This window comes from Pezoporus occidentalis, unplaced genomic scaffold (assembly GCF_034315485.1).
Source record: "Pezoporus occidentalis ecotype Australia unplaced genomic scaffold, CSIRO_AGI_Poc_V1 ctg4, whole genome shotgun sequence".
Classification (NCBI taxonomy): Eukaryota; Metazoa; Chordata; class Aves; order Psittaciformes; family Psittacidae; genus Pezoporus; species Pezoporus occidentalis.
This window is the reverse complement of record NW_026915724.1, coordinates 24,252,844-24,272,763: the sequence shown is the minus strand read 5'-3', so window position 1 is coordinate 24,272,763 and position 19,920 is coordinate 24,252,844. Positions and strand designations below refer to the sequence as shown.

The window sequence follows — 19,920 nt, the reverse complement described above, 5'->3', positions numbered from 1 at the left end:
TTAGAGACAAGGATGTCGTGTGGGACAGTGTCGAATGCTTTGCACAAGTCCAGGTAGATGACGTCAACTGCTCTCCCCCTGTCCATCAGTTCTGTAGCCCCATCATAGAAGGCCACCACATTGGTCAGGCAGGATTTCCCCTTAGTGAAGCCATGCTGGCTGTCACCAAGCACCTTGTTGATTTTCATGTGCCTTAGCACACCTTCCAGGAGACTCTGCTCCAAGATTTTGCCAGGCACAGAGGTGAGACTGACTGCTCTGTAATTCCCGGGTCATCCATTTTCCCCTTCTTGAAAATGGGGGTTATATTTCCCTTTATCCAGCCATCAGGAACTTCACCTGACTGCCATGATTTTTCAAATATGATGGACAGTGGCTTCGCAACTCCATTCGCCAGTTCCTTCAGGATCCACGGATGGATTTCATCAGGTCCCATGGACTTGTGTGCATTCAGGTTCTGAAGATGGTCTTGAACCAGATCCTCTCCTACAGTGGGCCTAGGGTTTTCATTCTCACTGTGTCTGCCTTCCAAGACTTGGGTGGTGTGGTCAGAGGCTTTGCCAGTGAAGATTGAGGCAAAGAAGCCGTTCAGAACTTCAGCCTTCTCCAAACCCAGGGTAGCCAGCTCTCCTGATAGCTTCCAAATAGCATACTGAAACAGAACCAAGATCTAACATACTGCAGCAGCAAAATAGCCAGGAGAAAATAAAACTATTTTCCAGTGATGAGCTAATAACCCTCAAATCCCTCTAGTGCCCACCAAATTGTCAATACCTTTCACAAAAACACTTCAGCAACCATAACCACTGTAGAGAGATGTGCTAAATAACTAGGCAATGGCAGCATATTGCAAAACAGACAGAAGTGGAAAAATAAGTCACTCTGTCTGCATGTGCTGGGACTTCTTAATTGCTTAGACTTCTTAATAAAGAACTTAGGTTTTAAAATATGGACAGTTCTGATATTGTCAGTATATAATCTTATTGACCTTGTCATAACAGGACAATGAAAAGCAGAGAAGCAGAAAAGGGAGATAGTTCATTTATGATGGCCCCTCTATCCTTCCATGAAAGTCATCATCCCAGTCAACTCATTAACTTCTCTGCTTCTCCCTGAATTTTTGAATAATCTTTGACAACTTCACTTTTCATCGCAGAGATCTCTGTCACTGGGATTGCTCAAGCAGGTCAAAACTCCTTGAGGGAAGCTTCCTCCCTTTCTTTCACCTTGCCAACAGAACAAGCAGGAATGCAAAGTCTTGAATGAACTCCAGTGTCATACCTTCAGAATAGCATGGGTCACTTGAGAGCTGTGAAGTGCTTCTGTCACTGTTTTAATCTTGTTACAGTGAAGTTGCATCTACTTACTTCTGTGCCTGTTTAATCTCTTTACCTCCAACTGCACAGCAAAGGCTTTGAGGAGAACAGCAACTTTTTTTGACACAGAATGCCACAAAGAGATAGAGAATTCGGCAGAGTTTTGCAGAGATGTGCTCTCAGTGCCCTGTAATATTTAGAACTGCAGCAGCATAATTTGCCTTAGAAAATTATTCTTTCACAGAGTTTTGTTTGGTCTTCAGAGGACCATAGTGAAACTTGTAGCTCACGCACCACGGGTTTCCAAGCAGAGGACAAGGCTGTTGCCTCTACGAAACTCTTCCACCTCTTCCAGTTATAAGACAGTCCTGTTTTGTTCTAAACAGTCAGGTATTGTGGGTTAACCCCATCAGGCAGCTCTTAGCCCCACACAGCTGCTCACTCACTTGCCCCCAGTGGGATGAAAGAGAGGATGGAAGGGTAAAAGTGCAAAAACCTGTGGGCTGAGATAAAGACAGTTTAATAGGTAAAGCAAAGGCCATGTGCACAAGGAAAGCAAAATAAGGAATTCATTCACCACTTCCCATCAGCAGGCAGATGTTCAACCACCTCCAGGAAAGCAGGGCTCCATCACATATAACAGTTACTTGGGAATGGCATTACTCCAAATGTTTCCCCTTCCTCCTTTCCTTGAGCTTTTTTATTGCTGAACATGATGTCATATTGTATGGGATAACCCTTTGGTCAGTTGGGGCCAGCTGTCCCAGCTGTGTCCCCTCCCAGGTTCTTGTGTACCCCCAGCATACTCGCTAGCAGGACAGCATAAGAAACACAAAAGGCCTTGTAGCTGTGTAAGTATTCCTCAGAAATATCTAAAACATCAGTGGATTATCAACAATGTTTTGGTCACCAATCCAAAACATAGCACCATATAAGCTACTACAGAGAAAATGAACTCTAGCCCAGCCAAAACCAGCACATCAGTGTAAAGAAATCCTATTTACTTCATCTATAGAAAGTATGATCAATTTAAAAAATAATAATAATAAAAGAATACAAAGCAAATACTATCAGTAAAGTTGAAACAAGAGAATGAGAGTAGCACCATATGCAGCTTCAGTCTCATACAATACCTAAGAAACCTTGAAGGAAGAGAAAATGTGCCATTAAATTTCCATCCAGATTTTGGCTCCTTTTTTGCTTTTAAAGATGTAACCTCAAATTCTAAGTAAGTCATCTATAGACTTCTCATATATATTTTTAGTATATACTGTACTACTATAGGGTACAATTGCACTAGTTACCAAATACAGTGGTAGTGTATCTTAAAGTAGATCCAGAAAGATGGAGAAAGACTGACTTTGCATATAGAACTTCTGGAGATTTATATATTTGTGCTTAGTGTTCTTTTATACATAAGTATATTGCCACAAAAGAATGTTTTCTCCTCAAGAATGCATTACACGGGAGAGAGAAAAAATCCTTTTTGTTTCTATAGCAAATGCTTTCTTGCTTCTTTTGTTCTAACTTTTGCCTCAGTTCTACAGAAACAAGTTAGCTGAAGTCAACTTGTACAAAACCTCACTAAATGAAAGTGGAGGAGCAGGATGTATATTCCTGATTTGGCTTCCACTGGTGTGTCTTACTTTCAGCTGGGACATCAGGAACAGTCAAGGGCTTATACTTGCTCATTTGTCAAATGAAAGAAACTGAAGTTTCTGAGGCAAGACTTGCAAATGCTCACACAGCACGAAATTAAATACTATCATCCTTTTCCCATGACCTTTAGGAGAGTTGACCTTAATACATTTCAGGCAATCTGGCAGGATCAACAGTGGAACAAAGTGTGTTTTTACAAATTTGGGTTAAGATTCATTGGCAGGAGTCCACAGCATGAAACTCACCTAACTTTTGCAGTGGCAGAACTGTCTTGTACTGCTAAAGCCAAATAATTCTGTAAGTGTGTTAGCTTCAGTGGCTTTTGTATGGGAATGTTTCTGAAGCCAAGAAGTCTGTAGCCACTTCAGAAGCCCAGAGGAAATGACAGGCAGAGACTGAGATCTAAATCGGAAACCTTGACACAGTCACATTTCATAAAAATGGGTTAAAAGCACGACAAATTTCAGAACTTTAAAATTCTCATAAATTGTGTTTGCCCTCCTGTGGACATTTATTCATTCAGGAGGGCAGAATGTGTCATTTCCTTTCTAAGGATGAGAAAAGCAAGGTCAGTTTACTGACCCTGAAGAAAAGCGAGAGATGTCAGGCTCCAGTTCTATGATCTGAAACATCTTGTCAATACAGCCCCTGGGGCCACCCTTTTTTAGCAAGTCTTGTGTCCTGTGAGTCTGTCTGAAGCTGTCGCTTTGACAGGCAGCGGTGCCTGCAGTGGCCTTGCACAACCCTGGGCAATACCTTTTCGTACTCTGTGACTACCTTCATGAACTGTTAAAACCCAGCTGCCTTAATCCTACACTTCAGTGGTTATTTCTCAGTCAGACTATGCAATTAATTCTTCCCCTCAAACCAATACAGCTACTTCCTAACAAAATGTTGGGGTTACCTTTTAGTATACAATTCCAGTGCGTTAAATTGTCTGCTATTTTAATGTTCAGAGAAAAATTATGAGGTTGGTAAATCCTGAACAATTACTTTCCAAAGCAAGAAGGCAACACCACAGACAAAAACACACACCTTAGAGGAGAGTACAGCTGCTAAGCAAGCCTGTGTAAAACAATATCATTGTTTATATTGGATTGTGTGCCTGCCCTACAAGCTGTAGCACAAGAGCCTGACTGATGCAGCAGCAAAGTGTGTATTTTCTCCTCCAGCCATGTTCTTCAACTACTAACTGAAATTTTTTAAACTTGAAGACCCAATTATTGCTATCACTGCATTGGTTTGTACATGATGGTACCTGTATGAATGATTCTATGTTTATATTGCATAAAGCAGGAGGGTGAGGATTGCAGTTTTAATGTCTACTAAAATAACTTTTTTACAGCCCTAATTTTGATCCCAATTCCCAGGCCAATTAGCATGGTGGCATTGGATGGATAAAGGGGAATGATGGGATGAAATGTTCAGCTCGGTCCTCTTGAGCTAGTTGCTTGGTCATAACTGGGCAAAATGACTTTTCACAGTGTCTCACACTAAGAAAGAAGGCAGCGCTTCTCATTTTCCCTCTCCCTCACATGAGGGGAATGCACAAATATGAGATGATTGAAGCAAGAGAGAAAACTCAGTCACAGTTTTTTCCTTTGTCTTCTTGCAGTTGTACAGGTACCTTTAATCCCTATGGCCAGGCTGAAATCCTGTTTCATATGCAGTTGACCCACAACTTGTTGAACTGAAATAAGTAGAATAATACACAAAGTGAACTATTCCTCAGCATTATTCAAATAGTCTGCCTCTTCAGCTCTCCATCTATTTTAAAAGCCCATTGCCCTTGTAGGAAATCTGTTGCTGGATTCAGATGAGTGGTTTCAGATATTTTATTTTCTAATGGTGTTCTGCAGATTAAACTACCTATCTTTGGGAAATTCCCACCCTGCATTTACTGCATTTCCACTCCTGTTCAATTTGAGAAGAAATGAAAACTATGGTAAGAAACAGTCATATGAGGGAAGAATATCTTCAGACTCCCCAGTAATGAGCTGCTTTTATTTTGTTGCTTAATCATAGGTTGTATAATGGTGTATGTAAAATGAAGATCGGCCTAATACCATTCATATAACTGGCAATTATTCAGGCCCTTTAAAGTTCTCCCTGCCTTTCATCTTGCCTAGAAGGAAAAAAACATACTATCAGAGGACATCTGGAACATGTGTCTTCCTTGCAAACATCCTGCCTGCTGCATAAAGATCCATGGTGCTTATTCATACATTTGTCAATCAGCTTCTTAGCCAGAGTCTTTTTATCGCACCACCCCTCACTGTTTCCCCCTATGCAAAATGTATAAAAAAGTCAGGTGCTGATAACTCCTAATGGCCCTGCAATCCCTGCTCTGCAGACAAAGAAGCTTTCAAAACAATCTGTACTGGGGGAACTCAAATGAGTTTTAGAAGGACCTGCTAAAAGAAAAAAAGTAAATAGATACTTGCATTGGACAGGAACCAGCAAGACATTTGTTTGAAAATGCTAATTAACCAGCTAGACAATGGGGCTACTAAAATGATATCCAGACTCATGCATGTTAGTATTAAACGGGAATTTCTGCTCAAACCAAGTTAAATACTAAACGTACACTTGAAAACTTCAGAACTGCTCTAGAACCCATAATTAAACACTTTTACTTCTAAATTTATCCTGAAGAAGCTCTCTTGTTCTAATAAGGAATTACTCTATCATTTATCTTTCACAGTTTTATTTGCACAGTTTATTATACTGGTGGTTAAATGGATGTCTAAAATGACAGCTCATCCTTTTACTTGTGAAAATTGAAAAGTAACAGCAAAAGGCATGATTTTAAGGTGATTTTTATTATTCCCTTGTGTTTTACCTCCTCCAAAGGTTGCAATTCATTACTACCTGTGCTAAATATTTTGGAGGCAGCAAAACAACAGAAATAACTAAAGCTCTGGATGATTAGAGATGCAGTAACCATCATCAACACTGAAGTATATAAGGTTAATCATGGTTGATTCAAATAAGATTAAAAATTCCAGGAAATTGCGATGAATTGGATGTGCCAAGTCACTGCTAAATCTGGACAAATTAATTTTAACATAAATTATTCCTTGATCTTAATTCTTTCTGGTTTGGGGGGTTTAGTTTGGGGTTTGGTTGTGTTTTTTTTTTGTTTCGTTTGCTTGTTTTTTGTTTGGGTTTTTTTAATCACTTATTCTGTCAATGTTTCCCAGTTGAAGGAAAACTGTACAAAGCCACTTCACTGTTCAGGCTGTTCACTTGCACTGTGATTTCTGATACAATCTTTGTGATAAATTCTGTATAGTTCTGATGTTCTGATCTTAACCCGGTCTCATTAAAGCTTCTAGCAAGAACTTCCACATTTATAATGTAAGCAAACTTCTTCTGCACCATATTAGTTTACGCCTTAAGAAGAAGAGTATCCACTGTTCATTAACATCCTTGAGAAAGAGACCTTAACATTTGCTAACTTTTTATCAAATTTAATTCAGAATTGTAAAACCAGATCAGATTAGCACAATCCACCAGTCTGACTTTCATAATAAAGACCATGAAAACCTTATCCTGTGATTTCTTCATCAAGGTAATTGATGTATTAATTCCTCACTATTAACAGCTCAGTTTCAGCAAGTTCTTGGCACAGCTGTTTTCACAGCCCCTCAATTTATTATGTGGATACAATAGTGGCACCAGACATGAAAAGTCACATTTTTACATGCCTAGTGAAAAATTTATTTCATTGATAGTATCTACACAGTCCTTTTACTTGTGTTTGCTTGCTTCATTCTAGCTCCAAAATGAAACGTATACACTGTATGAAGAAGGGGCAGAAATTAATGACCTCCAAAAAATAAATGACATGATGAGTCATCTAATATCATTAGGCACTTGGATTTGTCAAGTGCAGAACATGGAGAAAATGACACAGCTAAGAAATTTACTCAGAGAACATCTACCGCTTGCACTGACCCACAGCGCAGAGATCTCTCAAGAATCTCTACACAAGCTGGTACCAAGACTGTGGGAACCATTACAGACACTGACACTGCTGTCAGCAGCTGGCTGTTACACTTAACCCAAAGACACCATATTTAGGTGGCTAGATTACCTGGGAGCCTCAAGGCAGTCCTTGTGCCATATTTTCTTTTATTCTGCAGGGACAGTGAGTCTAGTTGTAGGATCTGTAGCACCACCCTCTTACCCCAGAGTCATCAGGTATGCAGTCCTGCAGATTTCAGAAAGACTGTTTGCACTGGTAATGAGCAGCCTGTTCTTACGTATTTGCTTGATTTGGAGACTAAATCAAGAATGCTGCCATAAAGTTAATGAACAGCAAGTGCCAGTCAACTACAGATTTTTTCAAAGGAAAGCCTGCAAAGTGAAACAGATGCCCTCAAACCGTCTGACTGCAGATAGACTAAGGGGATTTTAGACCAGGTGGCTACAGATAGGGTGAGTAATCAAAGACAGCAGCCTTAGTAAAACTAAGCTATTTTAAAAAGCTTTACTTATTTTCATCCATCGCTGATTTTCTTTTTCCCACAAGATGAATTAATTTTAAATTAGTTTGTCTCTGCAATGCAGAGGAATGTGTTGCTGCAGGAGGCACAAGCAGGCTTATCACTAGCTGCTATGGAAGTACATAGTTACTTAAAGAAGTTCTCAGTGGACCCATAATACTACTAAACTGGAGTAGTAGATTGGTGAAGGAATAAAACTGGAAAGAAAACCATCATAAGTGCAACAAAAAACTGCCTCATCTGCAGAACAAGCAATACAAAACAGCACTAGAGGGTCACTGACTGATAGCCAGCAATAGCCCTAATGCCCCCAGCAAACTGGGAGTCAAAAGCACCTGAGTAGAAGTAGAAAAAAACTTTAAGTGATTCTTACCCTATACAAGAAAGATAATTTCTGTAGAATAGAAATTGTTTCTATTTGTTTCATAAATACCTCAAGTTGTAGCAAAACATGAGTTTAAAACTGTGGGTGTAATTAATACATCATCTAATTTCTGAATACTTGCACATTTAAAGATCAAGATATGGCATTTCGTATTCTCAGTTCCTTTTTCTATTCTAGAGAATTTTCTAACTCCCTCTGAAAATAACAGGGACAATTTGAAACAAGCTTCTGTCTTTGCTTTTTTTTGTGGATTTACCAATGCATTTTCATAGCAAATCATGTTTTTATACTACTAGCTTCCTTTCTAAGCCCTTGAGCTACTGTTCAACTACATGCTTCTCTCTGGAACTACTGAGCCCCACACTACAAACCAAAACTGAAAGTAGGTGGATGTAAACACTTGTATCAGAGTACCTGGTAGGAATTCCAGTGGCAAAATCATTAACTTTAAGAATCAGTAGTTTGTAAAGTTGAATTATGTTGGTCATCTAGAGGTACTTTGCTATATCTGTACTAGCAATATCCTGCCTCTGCCTTACAAAGTTTGCCTTTGTGAGAAGTATTTTAAATGAAAGCAGATATTATATTGAAAGTACAGTTAAATTAAAACTGTACTTTCTTTCCTACAGATTAAAATCTGTAGGAAAATGCATAAACCCATCAAGCACAACTTCTAAAGTGTGCTTTCCCTGTGGCCTGGCTTATTAGAAAAACAATGCCAGTCTAATAAAACCTTGCTTACCTATCAGCTAAATCTGCTGCTAACAACCAAGTCAGTAGCAGTGAACATGACACCTTTAAGTCTTGAAATCCTATTAACTGTGACTGTTTCAGTTAATTAATAAAGAAAATGGGTTGTATCTGTTTCATTATCAGAGGATGGTTCTAAGCAGTGCAAGCACTTCAGAGGACTAATGATGTATTAAGAGGACTTATTAACGTGCAAAGTGCTCTCAAACACTTTGATAAAGCCTCCAGACAATTTCACATTCTCCCAGTCACAGTGTCCCACTCCTTATCCTTAACCTATGCTTTAGCAATGTATTTACTTATGTATTCAATCTCTGTTCATTGCAGCGATCGTAGCTGCTGCCCCCAAGTTTTTCATGTTGCAAAGAGATTCTGGACCTGTTACAAAGATACCACTCAGAGGCCTCCAGCTACAGCCTAGAAACTAGAGAAAAATAAGGAATACACTCAACTGTATTCATCTCCTGAGGGAGCAATCTCAGCAGCAAACACTGCACCTGTGCTCTCAAGAGTGTCTGGGCTCCAGAAAAGAAGAGTCTAACCTTGGAACTAACCTATCACCCTATGTTAAACTGTGGATGTCTTTTTCGTGTCTTGAAGCCCAGTTTTTCAGGTTGTGCAGTGGCTGTGGAGAAGTGTTACTTAATCACAGTGGAATGAAATCAGTATTTTAGAACTCTAGTTTTGCAAATAGCTAATCTCTAGCTTTCTGCCTTCACCCTCTGGGTGATGCTATGCTTCTGCAAGCAATCTTGCAGCAATCTTTTGGGATTTCATTCATTAGGGTTTGCAAAATACTTTGAGACTCTCAGGATGCTACTGAATTCTAAATATCTGCTTAATTAGCTCTGTTCAGAAGTTACTTTACTCAGTCAAGCTGAAAGATCAAAAAATATCATAGAAAGGTAAACTGCAGAACAGAACAAAACAAAATCAATTTGGAGATGGTTAAACACCTCCTTATTTCTCTGTGGAGAAGGCTTATTATATCACTTCTAAAGTATATGGCTGTCAGGGCTCCGTGGACATCCCCCCTTCAAGGGCTGGAGTGTGGGTAGGGAGGACCTGATACAGTCACTGGTGACCTAGGATTAGGTTTGGGGACAGCCTCTGAGGGGCCTCTCCTCTATCGACTCCGTTAGTTCACCATAGATTTCCTTCATCATTATTAGCTGTATTCATGTCATTAGATGCTTTTTTTCCCCGCATTAACAGTGCTAGCACTTCACTGGCCATTATGAACTCAGCAGAGTTTTTAAAGTATGTGTAATTCCAGGTGTCCAGCCTCCTTGCATTTTCACTCTGGTTCTTCCCTGGGCATTAAACCTTCCATTATTCAGTCCAGTAATTTTTACCCTCTTTATAAATTCAGGACAATCTCCTGACATTTTCAACAAAAGGTCATCTGAAATACACATGGTGTTCCTTGTATTGCCTGACTTTACCTCTAAAGGTCCTCCAGAGCTAATGTTGTACTTGTTATCTATTTACTCATTATGTTGTGCAATAGGCCTTTGATCCCCCGCTTGTCTGTATGCCAGGGCTGTCTCCCATGAGGTAGCTCTAGGGTGGCTTTCCTCTTTTCCATTCCTTTCTAATTAAGCTGGACATGTTTTCAATATCCGTCACTCTAAATACAGTTACAGTGTATTGCATAAAATGCCACAGCTAGGTTCAGTTATTAATCGCACATGACTGCAGCTGCAGGCATGTGGCCAACAAAACCAAGCAGCTGAATAATGAGCTGTGAGCCTTGTCACTTGCTGTACCTAAATTCCTTGCACCTTCCAGTTTTCAGGAAGCTGAGCACCTCTGCTTTGGGCAGCAGAGGCACCAAGGACTGCAGACTGCAGATACCATCCTAAAAATAAGTCCAATCCAAATTAATCAAAAAGACATTTCTCCACTTTTTTCGCCAGAGGGACTTTCAGATGTTCCCAGAACAGCAGGCTCCACACCAAATGCCATTTTTTAGTCTGCAAACCTTTTGTACAAAAACTCACCTGCAGATTCAGAGGTGGCCGCACCAATGTCCCTTTTCATAGTGAAACCTGAATATGTAACAGCTTCACTGTGAGATGAAAGACCTGGACTTCAGTCAAGGACTTAGCTCCTACCTCTTCATTTTTTATGCACTTTATGCAAGGACATGAACTGTCATTGCAACTGCACTTGAAATTCAAGTGATTCATCTCTTTCTTCTGTCATTTGAAAGGGCTTTTTAAGCACCTGCTTTACAAAATGTGATTACCTAGCAAGGCACTTACTTAAGCCCAGGGGAAGTCAAAGGTTTAACTTACCTTTTTCCAAGTAGAGTTAAGCAGGTTCCCCATGAGCTAATTTTGCAGATACCCCCAATCAAAGAGTTGGATCCTGAGAAACATGAGAAATACATGTATTTGTTCACACAGCATTTTTTCCACTAATGTTTAAAGTATTGTTATTTTCCTTTGCAAGAAGGAAGGCGTTAGAGAGCTACCACATCCTGAATTCCTACTATATGTTTCTGTGGGGAGAAGATCTCTCACACGACACTTCAGTGGAATGGGATTCAGTTACATCTGGTGATGGTCTTGCACACAGACTTTCAGTCAAGTTTCCAGCACTCACTTTAAAACTGAATGTGGCACAAATTTGTCTGCCGTGACATTTTTTAATACAGCCCAGTCCTCACAGCAGGAAAAGGCAATCATCCTGTGAAAGAGTGAAGTCTGTGCTTAATACAGATTTTAAAAGCTTGCTTCCCCAAGCCCCAGCACTTATCTACCACTCTATGAGCAGAAAGCAGGAATCTCTTCTCCTTTGTTATAGCCGGGGCTCTTTATGTGCTCTGGGAAAAACTTCTAGGAAAGACCTTCTTCTGGTTTCAGTGATGTGACTCTGAGCTGAGGTCAGTGTTGGTACTACTAATAATTATGTTGCTATAGGTTTAAAACAAAGTTAAAGAGTGTTTTCTGGTTTCTTTTGAAAGGAAGAATGTCTTGGACAGATTCTCCTGACTTTGAAAAGTGCAAGGAATCTGTGAAATAGAAATAATAGGAGGTCAGTGTAAGGTTATCTCAGCACTATGAACTGTTGGAATACAGAAATTCAGTGATTTAGGTCCTCAAAACCCATGACTCTTTCCACAGGGCAGTTCAGAGCAAATCTATGGAAAACAAAAGGCATAATACAAAGACAATAGGTATTTCTGGGGTCATTTTTCAGGGTAGGTGAAATAGGCACAAAATTTCAGTGCAAGATGCAAAAGCCAAAGAAAAAGCTAATTTACAGGCAACACCACTTATTGTTTGCCACAAGTGACTGTGTCCTGCTAAAAACGGCAATCCAGAGAGAAAAATTAATCCCATTTTCTTTGTGGGTTTTTGTTTTGTTGTTGTTAATTAGGGCATTTATGCAACAGGCCATCAAAAAAAAAGGTTCATTTGGTGCCTTTGAAGTCATCTGGATCCAGCATACAAAGTTCCAGTCCTCATCTTGCTTTAATTGGGTATAAAAGTAGCCTAATTGAAAGGAGAGGAGTGATGAATCACCATCTGGAAGTATCTGCACAAATGACATTCTTACCACCCTTCTCAAAGCAATGATGTGCTTCTGGGAGATGTTTGTTTGTGCCTGAACTTGGGGTGCCCTCAGAGCATGGCTGGGACACACTGCAAGGCTCTTCCACCTTCTGTGACAAGGCTGCCTTCCTGTCAGAGGTAGGGAGATGGAAGGTGTGTCTATCAGATGAGTTCTGCTACAGAGCTAGGACTCAGTCAAGGCATATACTTGGGCCTGGAAACACAGAAGCACTCCCAAGCACCATATTTTTGGCATGTTTTATGGGCTGATGTATGACCAAAGCACTCACCATTGAAAATGTAACACTATTTAGAACACAGATAGTTCTTATGAGTATTTGCAGAGAGGGGATTCTTTTAGAGATGTCAAATTTTCCAAATTAGGGAGCATGCTGTACTAAATGAAAGTGTATTGTTACACACTGTTAAGAATAGAATAAAGAACAAAGCATGCAACATAGTCTGGCACTGTGGAAATTTAGTTTTCACCTATATGTGGATTACTATATGCCTATCTGGTTCCCGTGAGTCAGAAAGAATATGGTAGATCCAGGACATGAAGGCAACAAGATATGAAAATACCAGTAGGGATTAAATAGGCTAGGATCCTTGGCTGGAAAAGAGAAACTTTATAATGGACTATAAGGGAGCAAGATAGTAAATGGGAAAGGGAATAGGGACCAGTTATGTCTCTTCTTTACAACATAAGGGCTCTGGGGCATAGACCAAAACTTCCAAGTAGATGTTTTATAAGAGAAAAGAAAGTCAATTTTCCATACAACATATTTAAACTGTGAAACTTACTGTCACAAGATATTGCAGATGAGTATAAAGAGATTCAAAAGGGATTAGATAAATTCTTGTTCAAAATTGATTGAGAGATATCAGTCACAAAGCTGTAAATATAGCCAACTGCCCAGGAAGTCCCTAAACTATAGCTTGCTAGAGGATCTAAGGGTATTCTAGAGGATTACCATGCTCATACCCAGACTTTGTATAATTCCTCTAAGCAGCTGTTCTTTATTTTGATGGAGACCCTTCACTCTCTGTGCTCAATATAGCCAGTCACAGATTCTTAGTGCTTTTTAGGCAAGCAGCTCAAGAAGAGACTTGAACTATTTGTTCTGTCACACCAATTCACTATAGTTTTTAAAAGCTCAGGATGCAAAAGGTACTTGAGGTTCTTTTCTTCTACTTCAGGTTTAGAGCATTGTTAATTTGTTCACGGAAGAAATTTGTGAGAAACAAGCTGCAAATTGGAAAGTAATGTAACAAATAACTGGATAACAGAGCAGAATGATTAGAGAAAAATAAACTATACTTCCTCGCATACGTTTTGCTTGTTTGCGATTGTACTCTGTGTCTGGGAGTAAGAACTCGTACACATGTAGGCATGTATGTAAGTATTGACACACATACACATACCTCAGCTGCTTCTTTTCTGTCCTGTATGAAGAGCAAGCTGTACCCAAAATTCCCACAGGTTATGACACATGATAAGATTAAAAAAGGCAGGAGAGCATCTCAGCTGGAAATAATCTACCACAGAGACTTATGCATGGCTCTGTCCATAATGTGGGGATCTCCATTTCCACACCCATGTTCCCATATCTTATTCACCCACTCAGTGTAGTAAGAAAGGCACTGGGCATGCAAACCAACACAGCTGAAGACTGGAACCACCCACTGCAATCCCTGACACAACAGTGGTCACCACAAGCTGGTCTTCTGTGCAAGAAGCTAACCAATTAAAGAAGGATTTACTGAAGAGAGGCAGGAAGATTCCAACAAGGCATTGGAGACTGTTGTGGCTTAAACCCAGTCGATAACTAAGTACTACGCAGTCGCTTGCTCACCCCACTGGGCAGGATGGGATGGAGAACTGAAAGAATGTAAAACCCACAGGTTGAGGTAAGAACAGTTTAATAACTGAAGTACAATATCATACTAATAATAATAATGATAAGGGAAATAAAAAAGATAGAGAATATAAAACTAAATGGGGAAGGAAGGAAAGAAAACTGCACAATGCAATTGCTCACTGTCCACTGACTGATACCCAGCCCAACCCAAGCAGCAGTCAATCGCTTCTGGCCAGCTCCCTCCAGTTGATATCCTGGGCATGATGTGCTGTGGTAGGGAATACGTCTTTGGCTACTTTGGGTCAGGTGTCCTTTCTCTGCTTCCTCCTGGCTTCTTGTGCCCCTCCTCACCGGCAGAGCATGAGACTGAAAAGTCCTTGATCAGGGTAAGTGCTAGTTAGCAACTACATGGTGCAATGACAGCCTAGAAACTAATTGTTTCATACTGGTTTTTGACAGCAAATTTCATACTTACACGATGCTCGCTTGTCCCAGTCTATCAGAACACCTAGTGTTTTCCAAATTCTGGTAGAAGTGAAAACATGTTAAATGTTGCTTTTATTCTGCAGCTAAAGAGGAGAAAGAAACAAATTTAAACATGCCATGTCCTCACAGAGGTGTGTATTTTATATGCATTCCTATAGTAAACAGCTTGGGTTTTTTTTGTTGTTGTTTTGGTTTTTTTTTTCTGGAGCCATTCTAGTCAGTTCTTGAAAATACTCTCATTTCTCCCTTAAATTTTCATCTCCCCACCTGTAAAGCTTATAATGAGGATGTGATGCTGACACCTACAGGAACATAAGTATGAATGTAAATACATTGTATTAGTCAGTAACCCTCGGATTGTGTTTCTTTGTAAGGCATCTGTTTAAACTGAGAAGTGAAAGCCTGTAATGCAATTTTCCCTCTGAATATAAGGCTAGCAGACACATTACAATGAATAACAAATAACATTGGGTTTTCCATCAATCCAGTTTAATAGTTTCTTCATATGTCTGTGTTTACACATCAAATAAACTTCCAACAAAAAAAAAAGGTAATGTACAATTCAAGAAAATACCCAAAGCTATTACAGTTTTGGCTTCCCTTTTGTTGATTTACAATTATGTACAAGACCATCTTATTTGCAATACCCAGTGAAGATTTCATGATTTATTTACAACATCAGCTGGTGCCTTTCACTACACAATTGAATCATCTCCTTTTGCTATCGACATTCATAGTAGGAAAAGCCCACTCTTAGGTGCTATATATGGATAGGGTTAAGAGGTGTACTGAAACAGGGCAAGATTCTCACTACTGACCACACACATACCTAAAATCCAATTTTTAGGCATAGCTGAAGGAAGATTCCAGCTCTTAGTGCACTGATACAACCTTTATATTTACAGTCAACATAATATGGTGTCTCCACCGAGAACAACATTTCCACTCATGTCTGAAGGAGATATGGGTGAGCTGGAGGTGGTATATACTTTAAGGTGCAGCAGACAAAAGATATAGCTCTAGTGCTAAATACGCACCTTACCTATCCTGCCAGAAACCTCTAAGCAAAAGAAGACATAAAGTATGTTATCTTCCTAAATGTGTGGAGGAGAAGATCTTACAATTCTTCTTACAAAAGAGATAATATTAGGTGGGATGAAAATCATAATTATAATTATCATAATTATGATTATCATAATTATAAACTGTTTCTTAGAATTACAGAAAAACTTGGGTTGGAAAGGACCTGTGCATCATCTATTCCTAATTGCTCAAAACAGGGCCAACTTCAAAGTCAGTCAGCTTTTAACTTGGAGCAGATTGCTCAGGGCTGTATTCAGTCAAGTTCTGAATATCTCTGAGGATGGAGACTGCACAACCACTGGGCACCTGTACCCACATTTGAACACCCTTATGGTAAAAAAATTTCCTAATGCCTGATCAGAACTTCTACCTTGAAGGTATAGCCTGAGCCTCACTGAATCAATTGTAGTCCTTCCATTAACAACAGTTTTAGAGCATCCCGAAACCAAGGGTTTAACAACAAGAAAAACAAGGGGCATTCTTTCAGCTTTTCAGAAGAAATAATTCATTTTTTCCAAGCAATTTTCTAATATCTAGTCAATAGGGAACCACTGCTTGAAATATTTTCATAGCTTATATTTCAGTGCAAGATATGTACCATACAGTGGCATCAAGGAATAATGCCACAGCTGCACTTCCTTCATCTGTGATAAATCAAATATTTTGTACATTACACAGCTATTGCAAAAACAGCATGTTTATGAGAGTATGACTACATGTAAATTACTCACACAAAAAGCATGAGGGTTTCACCTTGGAATTGTATCAACAAAGGCAAAAAATGTTTGTTTGAGGAGCAAAAGTCAAGACTCTCTGTTATAGCTACATGTGCCTGAGGTTCTGAAATTCCTCTTTTGCCTGCTATGCTTTCTGATCATCAAACTTGTTTTGTCTCTCTCAGCTTGAAAAATGCAATCTGCAGTATAGCTTCCTCCAATAAGAAAAGCTACTCAGCTGAAACGCTTTTCTAATGTCTACATAAAAGCAGCCACTCACCCAATATTTCCATCTCCACAAAAACATTACATGACTGTGTAGAGGCCATGTACCCTTTACTCCCCTAGCTGCAGTGAATAAAGAAAACAGAGAAACTAGAATCTGTCCAGTATTCATATTCAGCCTTAAAATTCACCTATGGTACATCTCACCCCGGAGTGATAAGAATACATATAGTCAGATATGACAGAGTACTGTATCCAACCAGGAACCTCATGGTAACACTGTTCTCTTAAATAATACATATTTTATGACAGTTACAATCATGACTGGAATACAAATTGCTGATATGCGCATGTATATTGGTCATAACTGTTGAGCAAGGTATGTAAACTCTGATAATTGGAGCTACCTCTCAGATTTTCAGTCTTCAGAAGGAACTAGCACAAAAACCTGTTAATTCTGGGCATCAAAATAAACCATGTTGTATCTAGAAAGACAGTATCAGAGAAACACACTGAGAAGTTAATGGGGTCATTTGCATAGCAGGTCACACTCCTTGCATTTAGCAGAAAATAAAACAAGGCTTTCCCTGTACAATCCTCTTAAAAGATCCAGTCTTCAGTAGGGTAAATGAGATTCAAAATATTCTTTCTCCCCATATTACAGGAGCACTGAGTAGCTCCTGCCGCCAGTATGAAAGAGGCGTGTGGAGGGAAAGAAAGGCAAAAACACATTAAAAAATGGTTTCTGATTGCTACAGAATCATGACAGCTGAATGGAGAAAGATATTCCATAGGCATTTCAGCAGAATTACAAGGTGTGGCAAGATGTTGAATTTTCATTCTCTCCCCTGGTTTGGTTTTGTTTTCTTAATATTTGTTTGATAACCCACAGACTATCCTCAGGCTATAACAACAAATTATCTCTTTGAAGGTCTTCCTCATTTCATGGCTACGAAAGGCATAGATCAAAGGATCAATCACTGAGTTGCACATAATGAGAATGAGGTACATGTTGAAGTGAGACATGAAGCAAACACAGTAGAGGTTTTGAGGGCAGGAGATCATCAGGATGAGATGAAGGAAGAATGGAGCCCAACAAACAATGAAGATGCCAAGAAGCATAGTCAGAGTGATGGCTCCTTTCATGCTGGTTCTTTGACGCACAGAGTTGTACCCAGGCAAAGCAGCTATTTTCTTCACATGAGTACGAGCCAGGAGGAACATATGGATGTACAATGAGACCATGAGGAACAACATGGTAAAAAACATAGTGATGAGACAAATGATCACATAAGTTGATTCATAATAAAGAATGAAGATAATGCCACAGCCTGTGCAAAAGGTCCAGATGCATGCAATAATAAGCCCTGATCTTTTCACTGTCATGATGTTGTGATAACGCAGGGCATAGAAGATAGTGATATATCTGTCTACTGCTATAGCCAGCAAACTGCACATGGAAGCCACCACAGATATGCAGATCATTGAATCGAAGACATTGTCTATATGACGAACAAAGGCATCTTCTATAATAATGTGTCTGTTGTTTATTAAGTATATTGTTATGGTCTCCCAGGCATTAGACACACTAACCAGCATGTCAGCCACTGCTAAACTGCAAACAAAAAAATACATGGGTGAATGTAAGTTCTTGTTCTTAATTATTGCACATATAACTAAGATATTTTCAAGGAGGCTTACAATGCCCAGAGTTAGGAACACCTCAGCAGCAATAACCACTTGTTCACATGGTGATGACTTGCTCTTCACAGTAGGCACAGTAAAGTTGCTATCAAAGGCACTCAGGTTTAGTTCAGAAACATATAGTTCAGAGGATGTGTTCATCTCTGGAAGTAAACGTGTTCTGTTCTTTCTGAGGGACTTGCCAAGGAGTGTGGTAAATGCATTTTCCAAAAGGCAAAAGACCCTGCCAAAAAAAATATAGCATGACAAGAACAGGCAGAAGTTGACAAAACAAATATCACCTATTTCTATGTAATTTGGCTTGCACGCATCCTGCCACTTTCACACCATATTCCTCTACTGATTCTACATTAACATCTGATTGGCTCAGTTTTTCTACCCATACTTACTGGGAAATTAAAACCACAAACTAATGAAGAGACTCATGTACTCTTCATTCATAGTTTTGTTTATTCTATGTGATCCCTTGGCATATTCTCAGAATGTGCTGGAAATTAAACTGAATGCCAAACAACAAACAGTTTTCTAAGTCCCAATTCTCAGACCACAGAAATGCAGGACAATAAGGTATTAGGTTGGGCATAGCTTGCTTGCTTGAATACAATACATAAAAGTTTGAATTATTGCCACAGTTAATAATTGAACATTTTCAGTAAAAGATTTGAATGTTTTCCGGACATTTGTACTTATTAAATTCACATGAACTGTATTATAAACAGCTTATCTGTGCAAAACTAACATGCCCACTTAAGAGCATAGTATTAAAAACCTAACCAAGGCACATCCATACATTTCAGAATATACTATAGTTACAGAATTGGTATGGGTGGAATTCTATCATAAAAGATAAGTTTTCTATTCCAGATCATGAGTATTTCATTCAGTGCTTTTTTGGTAATGACAATATCCGGGGAAATCATAAGCTATCAGACTCTTAATCAGAACACTTAAAGCTGATTGTCAGTGACTTGTTGCAAATAAAATTCAAAGCATATCATAGAATCATACAACAGTTAAGGTTGGAGAGGACCTTAAAATTAAGCTAAAAAAAAATAGTTTTTAAAATTAACCTTTCATTTGCAATAAAGAATTAACTGTACCTATTTACCAGAGCTGCTGCTTTAGCTGCTCTTCTTCTTCATCGCCTGCAACCTTTCCTCCAGAGAGCAGAAGTTTCAGCCCCCCTTCTCACCCAACATCTGAGACTGGGGACTCCTTGGTTGGAATAGATGACAGAAATAGAAGAAAAGAAACGAGTAAATCCATAGAGTCAAGGCTGACCACGTATAAATTACTTACTGTGCAAGTGCCTTTTTATAGACTCCAAGCAATAATGACTTCAGTACTCAGACTGTGGCTCCTCCTCCCCTTCTTTGCCCCTCTGAACTTCTCTTTTCACAGATTTACAGCAAAGGCCTGGGGCTTTACCACCATCTAGTGGTCTTCTCTTGTCTGCCTAACTGAACAGCGATTCTGACCTGAAATCCATGATGAGCTTTTTATATATTAAAAGGGAAAATGCACAGGCATGCTCCTTTCAAAACGTCTCTTTTTTGGTTTCTCTGCTGTTTCTAGTACTCACTAAGTTCATACTGCAACAGTACTCCAAAATAGGTGAGAGAACACATTGAAGTGGGAGGCTTTTTACTATTATAAGCAT

The 19,920-nt window shown here is 39.3% G+C and overlaps 1 protein-coding gene and 1 long non-coding RNA gene across 4 annotated transcripts; one reads left to right on the top strand and one right to left on the bottom strand.

The window, feature by feature from the left end:
* The first annotated feature begins 7,072 nt into the window (after nucleotides 1-7,072).
* LOC134171086 (uncharacterized) lies at nucleotides 7,073-14,685 on the top strand. The gene is made up of 3 exons (XR_009967474.1): nucleotides 7,073-7,418; nucleotides 13,813-14,095; nucleotides 14,506-14,685. It is a non-coding gene; the product is annotated as an uncharacterized LOC134171086 (long non-coding RNA).
* A 2,281-nt stretch (nucleotides 14,686-16,966) lies between these two features.
* Nucleotides 16,967-19,622, bottom strand: MC5R (melanocortin 5 receptor). Of its 3 annotated transcripts, none has more exons than XM_062633054.1 (2): nucleotides 19,361-19,622; nucleotides 16,967-18,483 (listed from the first exon to the last, which is right to left on the bottom strand). In XM_062633054.1, the coding sequence occupies exon 2, from the start codon at nucleotides 18,399-18,401 to the stop codon at nucleotides 17,424-17,426; it is 978 nt and encodes a 325-aa protein (XP_062489038.1). In that variant the 5' UTR covers nucleotides 18,402-18,483; nucleotides 19,361-19,622; the 3' UTR covers nucleotides 16,967-17,423. The 3 variants fall into 3 exon arrangements, with proteins under 3 accessions (XP_062489038.1, XP_062489039.1, XP_062489040.1); XM_062633055.1 differs by having other exon boundaries at nucleotides 19,369-19,622; XM_062633056.1 differs by having other exon boundaries at nucleotides 19,560-19,599.
* Between the last annotated feature and the right edge of the window lie 298 nt (nucleotides 19,623-19,920).

Bases quoted from the DNA above. Each gene is read 5' to 3' on its own strand.
- MC5R (XM_062633054.1), bottom strand. From the start codon at position 18,401: ATGAACACATCCTCTGAACTATATGTTTCTGAACTAAACCTGAGTGCC.